Source organism: Aptenodytes patagonicus, chromosome 5 (assembly GCF_965638725.1).
Source record: "Aptenodytes patagonicus chromosome 5, bAptPat1.pri.cur, whole genome shotgun sequence".
Classification (NCBI taxonomy): Eukaryota; Metazoa; Chordata; class Aves; order Sphenisciformes; family Spheniscidae; genus Aptenodytes; species Aptenodytes patagonicus.
Window position 1 is genome coordinate 53,163,476 of NC_134953.1, and position 13,905 is coordinate 53,177,380.

At 60.1% G+C, this 13,905-nt stretch overlaps 2 protein-coding genes across 2 annotated transcripts in view; both read left to right on the forward strand.

The window, feature by feature from the left end:
• Positions 1 to 285: 285 nt before the first annotated feature.
• CRIP1 (cysteine rich protein 1) lies at positions 286 to 4,527 on the forward strand. Its single transcript, XM_076339833.1, has 5 exons — positions 286 to 389; positions 3,359 to 3,453; positions 3,574 to 3,631; positions 3,764 to 3,811; positions 4,167 to 4,527. The coding sequence occupies exons 1-4, from the start codon at positions 350 to 352 to the stop codon at positions 3,802 to 3,804; spliced, it is 234 nt and encodes a 77-aa protein (XP_076195948.1). The 5' UTR covers positions 286 to 349; the 3' UTR covers positions 3,805 to 3,811; positions 4,167 to 4,527.
• A 7,555-nt stretch (positions 4,528 to 12,082) lies between these two features.
• The window catches only part of TEDC1 (tubulin epsilon and delta complex 1), an 80,306-nt gene continuing 78,483 nt past the window's right edge, over positions 12,083 to 13,905 (forward strand). The window contains exons 1-2 of the mRNA XM_076338037.1: positions 12,083 to 12,131; positions 13,407 to 13,690. Of these exons, the coding sequence (XP_076194152.1) occupies positions 12,083 to 12,131; positions 13,407 to 13,690 (333 nt within the window). The remainder of the gene's footprint in view (positions 12,132 to 13,406; positions 13,691 to 13,905) is intronic.

Consider the following 13,905-nt stretch of genomic DNA (forward strand, 5'->3'; position numbering starts at 1 on the left):
GGGTGCAAGGGGTGTAGGGTGCAAGGGTGCAACTGGTGTAGGCTGCAGGATGCAAAGGGCACAGGGGTGCAAAAGGTAAAGGGGGTGCAAAAGATGAAAGGGGTGTGGTGTGCAGGTGGAGGGACTGCAGGAGCAAGGGGTGCAGGATGCAAGGGGGAGAGGGCCCCGCCCTGAGAGCCCCTGCAGGGCTGTGCCCCGGGCGGGTGCCTCCAGCTGCGGGCGGGGCCGCACATCTGGGCGGGGCGGGGTGGGGCGGGGCGGCCGGGCAGTGACTCCAGCGGGGCCGGCGCGGAGCGTCCCACAGCCGGTGCGAGTGGCGAGCCGAGCCGAGCCGAGCCGAGCCGAGAGCATGCCCAAGTGCCCCCGCTGCCAGAAGGAGGTCTACTTCGGTAAGGGCTTCCTGCTCCCTCCCCGGCCGCCTCCACCCCGCGGGGACCGCAGGGCTGTCGGGCTGCTTAAGCCGAGGTGTCCCGATGCTGCACCCCGCCGGGCTTCGAGTCCCCGGGCACCCCAGTGCTGCATACCCCGGTGCTGTGGGTCCCCGGGGCACCCTGGTGCTTGCAGGTCCCTGTGCACCCCAGCGCCGTGGGTTCTGGGTGCCCTGATGTTTTGCGCCCCAGCACTGCAAATTCTTGGGGTGCCCCAAAGTTGCACACCCCTGCTGCTGTGGGTCCCCGGGGTTCCCCGGGTGGGTGGCCCTGTAAATCCACCCAAGGAGAAGGTGCCTCACTGCACGGTGTAGGGTGCAGTGAGTACCCCCAGCCTGCAGACGGGGCTGCGGCACGGTGTGGGAGCTCAGCCCTGTTTCCTTCCCAGCATCGCCCGTGCCCTGTGCTGAGGCAGGCAGCTGGGCCAGCCCTGAAGACTGCTCAGTTTGGAGCCCAAAGGCCCGGCTGATGCAGCCCGCTGCTCTGAAAGCCTGGGCGGGCAAGCCAGCACCTTCCCAAGGGCAAATCCTGCCCTCAGGCACGTTCCTGGGTCAGTGGGTTGCCCACATGTTGTCCTGTGTGGTTTAGCACAGCGAGATGACAGCCCTGGGGCATTATTTTTAAGCCACTGTTGCAGGCTAGCTGTGAGCTTTGTTGGGCTTCTGTCTGCTGCTGGGCTTCAGGCAGATGTCCTCCCTCCAAACTGGGGCCCCAAAGCTCCAGGCTCCTGCCCCTTCTGGTGCTGTGGTCCCGCTGTCCTGCCTGAGGGTATCTGGGGCATTTGAGCCTCTCGCCCTCCTGGCAGCAACTGCTGGAACAGGCAGGCTCTGTCTGCCAGACCTCCCCTCTTTCCTGGTTTAGCTGAAGTTGAGGGGGTTTGTTGGGAGCAGCTTGTACGCACTCCCTGCTTTTTAATTTACTAGAGATGAGGGATCTGCAACCTGAGTGCTGTCCCTGACTTCTGCTCTCTCTGCCTTATTTCTGCTCTGCTTGTGCGTGTGCCCCATCGTCCACTTACGCTCTGCCAAAGAATTTGGAGGCTCAAACACAGGGGCTGCTCTCCCTGCCGAACAGCCGTGTCCGTTAGTGATGCCCACCCTGGTTGTTGTGCTGTGGCTGGCATGGGCGCTGCCTGGAGGGCTGCTGGGGACGTGGCTCCTGCGGTTGGGGAACATCTCTGCCTAAACTTGAACTCACCACTTGCAGCCAGGCTTTGAGGTTGGGTTTCAGCAGGGTACAGTTCATGGCTCCCTCCTGTGACCAAGGGTCCTGGGGCACCTCATTTACCCGCGTGGTTTGATGACAGGAGCTACCAAGGTGCTGGTGTCAGTGTCTGCTCTTCCCGTGTCCCTGTGGATCTGCTTTGATGCCAGTCCAGACAAGCTGGGTTTGCCATGCCTGTAGGTGCAGCCGCGGAGGTGCCAGGACGGGGCCGTTTGACCAAGGAGGGGTTTGGACCTGCGCTTATCAGGCTGCTCTTACGAAACCATCTCTATTGATGCAGAGGCTGAGGAGGGTTCAAAAGCTCCTGGAGGACTGAGCTCGCCGCCTGATTTCTGTGCCTGGAGATAAGGAATGCTGGCGGAGGCAGAGCGAGCCCTGCTCCGGGGCACCCCGGGGCTCTCGGAGCCTGGCGGTCCTGCTTGGGTGTGCCTTGGGCTGCTTTCGGACAAATCGTGTCTGTAGAGAAGGGGGCTGAGCGGGAGATGATGCCGAGAGGACTGGAGATGGGGTTTGCAGGGCCACCACCAGCTTTCCAGGGGAATCTTGCCTGCGTGGCTGAGAGCCGGGGGGGCCCCTCTGCTGTGAGCCTTGGCAGACCTCCTGCCTGAGTGTTGGTGCAAATGCTTGTGCGAGAGGTGGGGAGTCTGAGCTCTGTCCAGAAACCCTGTGATGGTGGGCCAGGCTCAGGCTCCTGGGGCTGCCAGAGGGAGGACACTGTGGGCCCCACTGGGCTGCGGGCACAGGAGGCTCTTTGTGCTGCTGGGGGATGGCAGCAGGGCTGCCTGGTGACATTTGGGCACTGCCCCCACTCCCACCTCTGCAGCTGCCGGCTTGCTCCTTGTGTAAGCTGTTGTGGGCATATTTGGACTCCAAAGAAGAGGTGCTTCAGGCTGCCAAGGGCCCCCCTGGGGCGTGCACTGCCAGCAGCGGCTCGGTCCCATTGCTCGACCTCCTTTTGCAGGCATGGGGAGAGTGCTCGAACCTCACTCTGATGGGGTTCCTGTGTAAAGCTCTGCTTTATCACTTAATAAATCCCCAGGAATGCAGCTGCCAATAGGACAAGCACATGCATCTGCAAAAAATACCCTCCTCCCCCACTGTGCCGCAATTAAAAGCCACCCTGTGTTCCCCGCTCTCTCCATAAACACATCCTGGCCCCAGCAAACAGCACATTATCCCTCCTGCAGCCGCCTGAGCCCCGGCCAAGCTCCAGCCCCGCTCTGGTTTGCCATGGTGTGTGCAAGATCGAAGCTGTGGCCAGAGCACCAGCGGCTGGAGGGGACTGGTTTGTGTCGGGGCAGGGCACGGCGATGGCTTTGCCTCCCCAGTCCTCTCCAGCATCCCCCCTTCGCCCCTGCCAACTCTAGTGATTGCTTGGGCTCCAGCTGGCCAGGGAGAAATTCATGCCCTTGATGGCTGATGTTGGAAGGTGGGAGGTTCCCAAATCTTGGGAAGATGGCTGGAAATTGGTCTGTCTGCATGGATGCGGTGGTATTCACCCTAGGCATGGCACTGTGGTTTTGGTCTGGGTGCCTGGATGTGCACAGCAATGTGTGTGCACAGCAAGCACTTGGGTTTGAAATATGGTTCTGGACAAAGAGACTTGAGAAAATGCCCAAAAATGTTCTCCGTAGGGTTGGTGGCAGGGAGGCCAACCTGCCAAAACTGATCAGTGCCTCAACTAACCCATCTCCTTTCCGTGGCAGCCGAGAAGGTGACTTCTCTGGGGAAGGACTGGCACCGGCCCTGCTTGAGATGTGAGAAGTGTAACAAGACCCTGACATCTGGAGGCCATGCAGAGGTGAGGTTTGCTGCCCAGGAGGTCCCTGTCCCCTGCAGCTAGGGGCTGCAGGAGGGGTGGGATGGGCAGAGATGGAGCTGAAGGGCGGTTGGGGTTGATGCTCTTTCTCTCTACCTGCAGCATGACGGCAAGCCGTACTGCAACCACCCCTGCTATGCTGCCTTGTTTGGGCCCAAAGGTAGAGTTGCTGTGGCTGGGGTTGTGGGAGGGAGGGGAAGGGGGCTCAGGGCTCCCATCTCTCGGCGAGGTGCATCCCTCGGTGCACTCGTCATCCCGCGGCAAGGCTGACCCTGCTCTGGCTCTCTTGCAGGGTTCGGCCGTGGAGGAGCTGAGAGCCACACGTTCAAGTAAACCGCAGGTTGGTGCCTCCCCTCGGAGCTCCCCTCCTGCCTCAGGCTGGGCGGGCTGGCTGGGGCTGTCCCCCCCCAGGCAAGCGGGGAAGGCAGGCTCGCCGCGGCATCTCTCCGGGCTGGCTGTGACTCCCAGCCTTTGCGCCGGTGCTTGGGAGCAACCTGCTGGGTGCCAGATCCTCCTCTCCGCCAGCCCCAAGCGACCGTCAGCACCCGCTTAGCTCCGGCAGCGGACACCAAAGGCTTTTGCTTTGGGGCCTGTCGGCAAAGTCGGGGTCTCTCCCAGAGCACCGTTGTCCCTGGGATTTCTCCACTCCCAGCCCAGCTTGACTTCATCCGCCCCTCTCTTCCATCCCTCTCCAGGTCTGACAGCCAGGGTTCCCAGCACAGCCTGAAGACAGCGCAAAAGCACCGTGGCAGACATGCATTTTTATTTTTAATTCACTCTGTACTAGACTAGCACGTTAAAAGCAATAAGTAACCAAGGCTGGTGCTGGTGTGGAGAGGGGCTCCGCTCCAGATGGAGTGCTGCCGGGGTGGGGGCGTTGGGACGCCCTGCCGGATAGGAAATTTGGCCGGTATTGCTGAAGGCCGCCTGGAGAGGAGACCGCACCCTTCCAGCCAAAACCCAGCCCTGCTTCTGGCACCCAGCTCTCGTGGCTGGGCCCACAGTTGTATTCTCAGTCTTTAATAAACCCAGACCAAAAGATGCTTCCCCCACGTAGCAGCTGTGCTCTCTGTAACTCGCTTGTGAAGTGCTTGCCACTTGCTTAAGGACTCCACGTGGCCTCTGGATCGAGCCTCACACCATGTGATGGCTCCATGTACTTTTGCTCCTGGTGTGCGCGGGCTCCTGTCCTTGGTTGCCCACCCCAGGGGCTGCCTGAGCCCTGGGGAGTCAGAGCAGCCCCCGGGTGCTGTGGACACTGGGGCTGAACACTCCCCAAGGGAAGGGGTGGTGGGTGTTGTGCCGGTGCTTGTCCAGGGTTGGGGTCTCCCTGCGCTTGGGGGGGAGGTCCTACCCCACCCATGGCCTCACTGGGTCTGTGTTGTGACATTTGCAGAAGTCTAGAGTGTGGTGGCTCCCACCGTGAGCCACCTCTTGCTGCCTGTGGCTGTCACGGGGTTAAAGCAGAGGCATGCAGTGCTGCTGGACAAGGGTCTGAGACTGCTGACCCACGATCCCTCTGGCACTCAACAGCCTCCTGGCCATGTCCCAGCCCCTGGCAGTGTCTGCGGGAAAGCCATGCCTGCGGGCGGCCCCCAGCTCTTCACTCCTGGATCTGAGATGGCACTTTGCAGCCCTCAGTTGGGGCAGGGAAGTGTCTTGCTGGGAGGTGGTTAACTGTCACATCAGGCAAACCTGGTGTTTGCTGCTTTTGCTCTGAGCAGCCATATGAAAAGGCCAAATAAGGCAGGAGGTTACCTGCAAGGCAGAGCCAGCCTCCCTGGGTAGGGAAGGCAAAGGTGCAGTATTACAAAGCGAGAGCTGGCTCACAAGTGCTTTGCTCTTTCGTATTTCAGCCTCTTTGCCCCGCTGGAAGAACAGCACTGACAGATGTAAAAGATATCGACTTGAGGGATATTTCTAAAATGGTTTCTTAACCGTGTATTTCCCTAACCTGAACCACCCCATTTACATATTCAGAGATACTTCACAACACACTGGGATATTTTTGTCTACGGTTTATGCATGCATTTCCTTAGAGACTGCTCTGCATCTTACTGTCACGCCGGCCTTACTGGGACTTGGCCAAAACCCTCAGGGGTTGGAGGTACATGTCTAATGTCAAAATCTTCGGTGTCAAAAGCAGCCCGATCTGATAAGCATCTTAAAACTTCCCGTGTGCTTGATGCCAAAAGGCTCTGCACCCACCAGGCATGCTTCAGTGGGACAAACTTGACCAGCTGGCGCTGCCTTGCCTCCCACCCAGTTAGCACAACAAACGCAGGCGTCTGTGTCAAAGGCAAACCCTGGCTATTGCTGTGCGGCCACCACCACGCCTCCCAGCCAGCCAGGCCTCATAGGGTCCCCTGCCCTCCTGCTCCCACCGCTGCTCTCGCCAGCAGCCTCCCGTGGGTGCCAGCACCCACGGCTCCCAGCCAGCGAGACACAGTCCTGCTCTCCTCCTCTGCTGGCACCCAGCCCTCCCCTGGGGCACTGGGGACGTGGCTTTCCTCTGCAAACCGGGCTTCAAAGCAAACTAGTGATATAATCTCAGCAGCCTTGAGCGTTCCAGTGAGATAGCGTTTACCCTTAGCATTAAAAATAACGGCAAACACAAGCCTTGTCATCCTCTGGGCTTGCATAAGTGTGTCCAGCTGGGAAAAGGACCCATGAATTGGGCTCTTGGTCTTTCCCAAGAATGCCCGGCACCAAAACTTTTCAGGAGCAGCTAATTCCAGGTGCAAGGGGCCAGGCTAGAAGGGACGAGCAGGGAACCAGCAAGAGATACAGAAAAGCAAGCGCTGCCTGGGGAGAGGCTGGGGTGATCCAGCCCTTCAGCTGAAAGCCCTTTCTGTGGGCAGTGGCCACAGCTGGGGCAGGAGGCAGTGTGTTGCCGTTTGCAGTGTGCTGCCTGGTGCTGCCGTTTGCTTCGGTCCCTGGCACTGATTTGCAGTGCAGGGGTGGTGGATGCGGATGGCTTTCCCTGCCCTGGGTGCATGGAGGGTTGTAGGAACTGTGCAAGGTCTCTGCAGCCTCAGGAAACCTGCAAAGAAGCTAAATCCGACCCTGCAGCTGCCTCCCTGGAGGGGGGGGCAAAAACTGGGGGTCCCTCCAGCAGGCTCTGGGAATAAGCCCTTGGGTATTGATTCCCAGTGCAAAAAGCTCCTTCAGGCTGTCCTATCTCTCTGCTAGCCCTGCAACAGGCACTCCCACTGAGATGGCGTTTAGCCCCAGGACTTGCTGTCAGGATACTCCCCTCCGAGTGCTATGCTTATACAAGTCACGCTCTCTGCTTGCTCCAGCCTTGATGCTGTGAGGTTGGGCAGTTCAGGAGCGGGTGACATCTGCAAGGAGCCTTGGTTAAAGAAAATACATGATAAATTGATTTTTTAAAACTCGCTTCAGTCTTTGGAGAGGAAGCAGAAACAGCTGTATCACATTTGGATAGGAAATCCGCGCCCAAGCCAGGCACTCCCCTCCAATGCACAGTGAGGCTCGGCAGCGGCCGGCACGCCGGGGAGGTGGGCTGTCAGCAGACACAACCTTTTCTCCATTGAACAGTAAATCTCCATGGTCTGGAACATGAGCTGCGCAGACAGGCAGCAGCGTGGCTTCCAGCACAGCTCGTCTGCAATGCTCTCGGCTCTGAGCCCCAGCGGGAGCTGGGGACGGGTGGGGACGGTCCCTTCCCTCCCAGTGTGGCGATGCCCTGGCTGTGCTGCTCCTGCAACAGGGGAGATGGTGAGAGCAGGATGCTCAGGGCAAATCCCAGCTTTCTGGGGGGAGCAGCCGAGGGATGCTGGCTCAGTGTGCCCTACCAGCTGCTCCCACCGCTTGAGGCAGAGAGGAGACCCTCAGGAGGTGGCTGGCAGTCCCCACGTCCTTCCTGGTCACCAGCCAGCAGCCACGGGGATATCGCTGCCATTGCAGGTGGGGTCAGGGCATGGCCCCAGCCCCGAGGTGTCTGTCTGAGACAGCAAAAGGCGTCAGATGATTTCCAGCATGGTGATGCCCAGCACGAAGGTCCCCTGCTTCAGTGACCTGAAACACCACCATTGCTGACTCTGGAGGAAGGGGCTGTGCTTCCTCTGCCATTATTTCATAAGCTTGGGCTGAGATCAGTGAAGTTTGTGGATTGCTGAGCCTTGGTTGCTATAAACACTTCGTCACTGTGACAAAAAAAACAAACATCACCTCTTCCTCTGACAGCTGGGTGCGGGCAAGCCCCAACGCTGTGGGTAGGGAAGCAGAAGAGGTTTTGGCAAAGGACAGGAAACAGGATGGGTTCAGAAACTAAACTGCTGCTGTTCCCCACCCCGCCTCTGCGGTTTTCCATACAGAAGAAAAAAGGAGAGTGGGGCAGAAAGGGGGCTGGGGGGTCCTTTAGCTGATCTATAAGAGATGGGGGTGTTGCTTCAGCCCTCGTTGGAGGCAGAGTGCAGGCAGGAGGGGCTGGTGTGGGTTGCCCGGCCCTGCATCTTCCTCCTAGTGCAGATGGGACAGACCTTAATCTGAAGCAGGGGACAGCTGGCAAGGGGGACGGCTTACGCTGGTAGCCTTACATCAGGGTGCTGCCCTCAGCATTGCTCCCTAGGGCTGTCCTTAGTGAAAGCAGCAGCCTGGGGGCAGGGCTGTGTCCTGCCAGCGTGGCCGCGGGAGTGGGCTGCAGCTCACGTCTGGGCTAATGCATGCTGGGGAGCCGGGGGGTCTGGTTCAGTGCTGCCCTGCTGAGATGCCAGCGGGGCCACTGAGCCTCCCCTGCTAGCTCTGATGGGGACACTGATGTGATACCTCCAGCACTTCCCTTGCGGTGATTGTCTCATCCATGCAGTCTCCAGCACCTCAGGGCCACGGCAGCCCTTGTGGCATCAGTGGAGCCAGGCACCTGCCGTGGGGCGAGCAGTTTGTTTCCCTGCCAGTGTGTTTCTGCAAATAAAGCTGTGTCCCCTTCAGGGACAGACAAGGTGGAGGCAGGGTCGGGGGAGTGTGGCATGGGGGCTGCGGCTGCAGGGGTTCCTGCTCTTTGCTGCACGGGGCTCATGGGGATGAAGCCGGTCTGTAACTAGGTGGTACCCACCACCGCTTCAGGTATTTTTAAGGCTGATTTGTGTTAAGTTCAAAAAGCTCTGATATCTTGTGGGAGAGCAGTCGAGAAAGTGTCTGCCCATCTCCTAACACCTCAGAAATCTGCCTTCTTATCTGGGCAATGGTAAGAGGGACCATGCAGCTGACGTTGGGCAGCAGGAGCTCTGCAAGCTCATGCAGCAAGGTGGGACTTCCCGGCCCAGCTCTGCAAAGCAGCGGGTTGTGGAAGCCCTGTCCCACTAGCGGAAACAGCTTTGCAGAGGTGGCAAAAAGGAGGTCAAACCTCATTCCTGATGAGGAACAACATCCCCAGCAAATACTGAAGCAGCTGAAGATACTGAAGGCAGAGGGGCTCTGGGTAAGGGAGACGGCCAGGGGTGTATTGAGAAGCGGACAAGACCATGAATCATGGTACTGGAGACTGAGGTCTAATCAGGGAGCAAGGAGAGGAGGGGACGGGCTATTGCACCATCACCCAGTCCCCGGTGCTGACGATCCAGTGTTAGAGAGGAGCTGAGTGCGAAGAGCCCTGGGGACGTTTGCCAGGTCCTGGGTGGCTTTCCCCAGCAAGGACCCTGAGAAGACAAGTTGGCATCAGGCACTAGGGCTGCTTTTTACTTTCATGGAACATCAACTTGGCTATTTAAGTAAAAATGAAACTCCTGAGAACAGAGAATTGTGAGATCTTAGATCTTTTTTTTCTAATCCTTTCCAATTCATTCATCATACTGAAAGTGCAGACCCTGCACCAGGGGGCCTGAAACGCCAACACCTACCGTAAGCATCCAACTGCCGGGAGCCGACCTTGAATTTTGGTGCTACAGCCCACACACAGGCCTGTTGCAGACTAATTCACTATGTCCAGGAAAACCTGCACTAGAATATTTGTGTAGCTGTTACCGTCCCTCCTGGGGACCCAGTGATCTGTAACTGTTACATGATGCGACTCAGCGTGCTAAATGTGTCCTGGCCATCCCAGCAATATCAGCATGTCTTGCACCCACCAGCGAGGACAGTACCAGGAGGCAGCTCATTGCTCTCTGGCAAGGAGATGCCTATTTGCGACCTGACGTGGCTGCTCTGAGCGTGCTGATGGCTGAACTACAACAGCAGAGATCCCAGGGTGGCCGGTCTGGAAGGCTCCATCATCTCCCCAGCCAGGGAGGGCTGCTCAGCTGATGGAGACATGAGCCCACAACGGACCATCAGCAGCAGATGCTGGGGCTGCTCCGTGCCCGGTGGGAGCTGTGATCCCTGGTCCTTCCCCAGGTGGTGCGGGGCCGGGCATCGCTGCAGGCCTGCCCCGCTACGCAGGCGCTCTACATTCACAGCCCCTGTGCTGCTCTGCTCCTTCCTGCCGGCATAATGTTCGCCCTGCTGGCAGGCCGTGCCTTTTCCTGCTCAGGTTAACCCAGCATCCTGGCGAGGGGAGAGAGTGTGGGTATAAAAGAGCCGGGAGGGTGTTGGGAAGGAGCTGGAAACGTTTGCAATAGGAAGCGGTGCAGCCTGCCATGATCTGCTCAGGGTGTGAAATGCTACGGCCTCCCTCGCACGGGCAGGGAGCGCAGCTGCGCTCTGCTCTGATGTCTGCTCAGCCGCCACTGCTGCTGTGGGGAGGAGAGAGGAGAGGAGCGAGAAGCTCCGGCTGCCCCAAGCTGGCGACGGAGCGTGGGAAGCACCGAGGCATGGCCTGGGGGCCTGGCCGGGACACAGGCTGGCTCCTGCCTGCGCCTTCATGGGGATAAAAGTATTAAAAAAAAAAAAAAAAAAAGAGCAAAGGGGTTGTTTTCCCCTCACACCTTCCCTTTGGCAGGGCTGGGCCGAGGTGACATCAGGAAGCCGTGCTGCTGCCGGAGTAAGCAGAGATCACCGTTATCACATACAATCTGCATGAGGCAATGGGACGTGGCCGTCATCTCTGGCAACGGCCGCCAACAGTGGGGCCGTCTGTGGTGGCGGGTTGCCATGGCGCGGGAGCAAACAGGCGCCCTTGGCCCTGGCTGAGTCACCTGGGGCGGAAATGACCCCAGCTGACACACTGTGCCGAAAACGGCCGGCTGCGCGGCTGCGTGGCATCACACGAGCCCTGGAAACCGAGAGAGGGCGAAGCCCAGTGACCTCTCCCCAGGAGGAGCATCCCCTGGCCTCTCAGTACATGCCTGGACCTTCCCTTCCCATTGTGGTCCCCACCGCTGCGTTTGCTGCTGAGGCAACCCACAGCTTGGCTCCTCCTGAAACTGCCTCGGTGCCTGGGCAGAGCTGGGGGGGCCGGAGGAGCAGCTGGGCAGGTAGAGCCGATGAGCCAGTTCTGTCCTGCTTCCCCCTGCCCTACCGAGGATCCTAGAGGCTTCCACCGGTCTCCTGTGACCTCACAGGTGCACACGGATCAGAGTGGTGTGCTGACATCAGCCAGTCATTGCTCGTTTGCATCTGTCAGTCCCGGCAGGACCAGGGCTTGGGCAGGGGAGGTGAGGGTGGCCTGGATGCAGCGGGGCAGGGGCTCTGCTGCCGGTGGGGTGGCATCACCATCCCTGCTGGGACAGCACGCTGGGGGCTGTCACACCGTCCACCTCCTTCGTCTGTCTACAGCACAAGGTCCATCTCTGCAGCAGGAAACCATCGCCTTCCCATTGGCTTCTCCCACCCTGGGAAAACCGCCCAGGCAGCCGGCAGAGCAGATAAGTGGGGCCTCGCGTGCCGGGACTGAGCCCCTGCTGCGCCGAGCCGTGCTGGAGAGGCTGGGATTTGCCGCCTGGCGTCCGACTCGCCCGTGGCCGGGTGCCAACCCTCCGCAGCGCCAGGCGTCTTGTGTCAGCTGCACCCATGGGGCTGTGTGCTGGGGGAGCCATGGGGCCGGGGACCAGGGGATGCTGGCCGGGAAGGCAGCCAGCCCAGCTCCGGGGTGCCGCGGGGCTGGGCCGGCCAGTGAGATGGAGAGGTGGCACGGGGGCTCTCAGCGTGCCGGGATGGCGTGCATCCCAGCTGCCGCTACTGTGCTGGGTGATGATGCTCGCTGGCCAGGGGACTGGTGTGTTGGCTAGGGGACAGAAGCCCAGAGGGGGGGTGATGGGCAGGACCACCCACCGGTGCGTGCACTGGGTGCTGCAGGAGAGCCCTCGTCTTGGCAGCAGTAAAGCAGGCAGCTGCCCTGGGGAGAAAAGGCCTAGACAGAGGAATGTGTGTGGGGACAGGGATGGCTTTGAGCAGGGTTTATGGAGTGGTCAAGAAAACACAGGAAATTGGCTCCAGCTGAAGGTCCTCCTGCCCAGAGACTGCAGCGGGGATGGGAAAATAGACAAGTGATGTGTCACGGAGGGGACCAGACAGCACTCGATAGCAGCAAGGTATGGAAAGCCAAGAAGGATGCCAAAGACAGCAGAGGATTATCCAGGTCCGATAAGCCTCTGGGCAATACAAAAGGACTTTATGGGCTGTTGGGAACCAAAGGCAAGGAACCTTATGGAGATGCCAAACCTGTTGGGAAGGAGAGCAAAGAAGTGGATAGAGATTGCTAAGCTAGAGCTGGATGAGGGATAAGGAAAATGCTTTCCAGGCCATTAGGAACGAAGGAGGATGTGAGACAACAGCTGCTAGAGAAGATATTTTAAAAATCCTTAAGCCTGGATAACTCACACCCAGGGGTCCTTTCAGGGCTGGCTGGAGCAGCAGCCAGGATTCGCAGGACTGGGCGAGCACTAATGCAGCACTCGGTGTTGGAAAGGACCATGCTCCCCAGCACAGGGGTGGGAGGCAGGAGAGGCAGCAACCAGAGGGAAAGAGTGCAAACGCAGTTCATGGTAGCAAGCAGGGAGTTGCTGAAGGTGTTGTTGGACAAATGCAATTTCTCTCCCCATTGTGAGCAGCCGTTTGGCTGCTAGAGGCCATTCCATAGCTGGAAGGAATTTCACGTGTTGTCTCATGGTGTTCAGATGTTGGGAAAAAAAAGGGAAAAGCATCGTGCTAGATCCATAGATAGTGTGTTAAATGGGTTATGAACTGGGTAATTGGCCAAGAAACCATCAGTGGGGGTTTTAAGCAGGCCTTATGTATAGGCACAGGCAGGATCCCCGCTGTGCTGGTGGCGCAGACCAGTGTCCCTGGCACGCACAGGCCCGCAGCGGGAATCCACCTCAGGGCCAGGTTTCAGCCATGTAAACCCCAGCCAAGAGGTGGACTTTTCATCTCGGTGGCTCAGGCTATCTCCCAAACGGCAGAACCATTTCTCTCCTGCCACCCCCCCAAGGATTAATCTCTGGGATTGCTTCAATTAAGAGCTTATACACCTGGGGACCCGAGCTGCCTGCATCACACCTCATTGAACTGAGAGGAAGGTGTGAAGCTGGGGACTGGAGTTGAGCCCCTGCTACCAAAACCACGCACTCTCCCACCGGCCGAGAAACGATTTCTTGGTCTGACAGCAGCAGAGTTGTATTTTCAGAAAAGCCGAAGCTGGGGTTTTGCGGAAACTCTTTCAGCCAGGAAGGGTGGGGGAAGCCTGCAGCCTCGCTCAGGGTTTTCGGCTGGGCGGGAGACGTGGCCGTGGCTCAGGGTGAGCCTGCCTTGCCTCTCATGGGCGGCAAGACGTGACCCGCACGTGTGCCGTCCCCTGGGCGCTTCCCAGACGGTTCACTTCCCAGGGGAGGCAAGAAGCGAGTTCTCTGCCCTAAGGCTTGAGCACAGGGAGAATAAATAATGGGAAGATCAGTGAGCTATAAGAAGCCAGGGAGAAAGGCCTGGGGAGGCCCCGCCGGGCGGCCCCGCGCAGCTCCGGCGCACCCCCCCTCGGGACGCGGCCCAGGCGTGCCGCCCCCGCGCGGGGCGGGGGTCGGCGCTGCAGTGCTCCCTCCCAGCGGCCAGGGGGCGCCGCAGCGGGCGGGCCCAGCGGAAGGGCGGGGCCGCCCCGCTGCACTGCGCATGCGCCCGCCGCGCGCCGGCAGAGGGCGGGAAGCGGGGGCGGAGCTCGATGTGGCGGCGGCGGCAGGAGCAGCAGCAGCAGCAGCAGCAGCAGCAGCAGCGGCGGCAGCGGGGCCGGGCGCTGCCGGGCGCTGTCGGGGCGCTGTGCCGGGCCCTGCCGCCCCGCGCCCGGCCTGCCCCCGACACCCTGCGCCGCGCCAGGTTCGACCGGCCGCAGGCGGTGAGCGCGGGCCGCCCCGGGACACCCTCCGCCGGCGGCCCCCGCTGTTGCCTAGTGACATCCGCCCCCCCCTCCGCGCCCTCCTGGGGCCACAGGGACAGGGACGGCCGCTCGGGGCGGGCCCCGGGTGGGGGGACGTCTCTGTGGGCGGGCAGGGATCCCCGTGCGGGGCCGGGCCCCGCCCCGCGTGGAGGGGGGGACGGGGACAGGGACGC

Bases quoted from the DNA above. Each gene is read 5' to 3' on its own strand.
- CRIP1 (XM_076339833.1), top strand. From the start codon at position 350: ATGCCCAAGTGCCCCCGCTGCCAGAAGGAGGTCTACTTCG. The intron at 3,454-3,573 runs GTGAGGTTTGCT...CTCTACCTGCAG, and splicing joins CATCTGGAGGCCATGCAGAG to CATGACGGCAAGCCGTACTG. The intron at 3,632-3,763 runs GTAGAGTTGCTG...GCTCTCTTGCAG, and splicing joins TGCCTTGTTTGGGCCCAAAG to GGTTCGGCCGTGGAGGAGCT.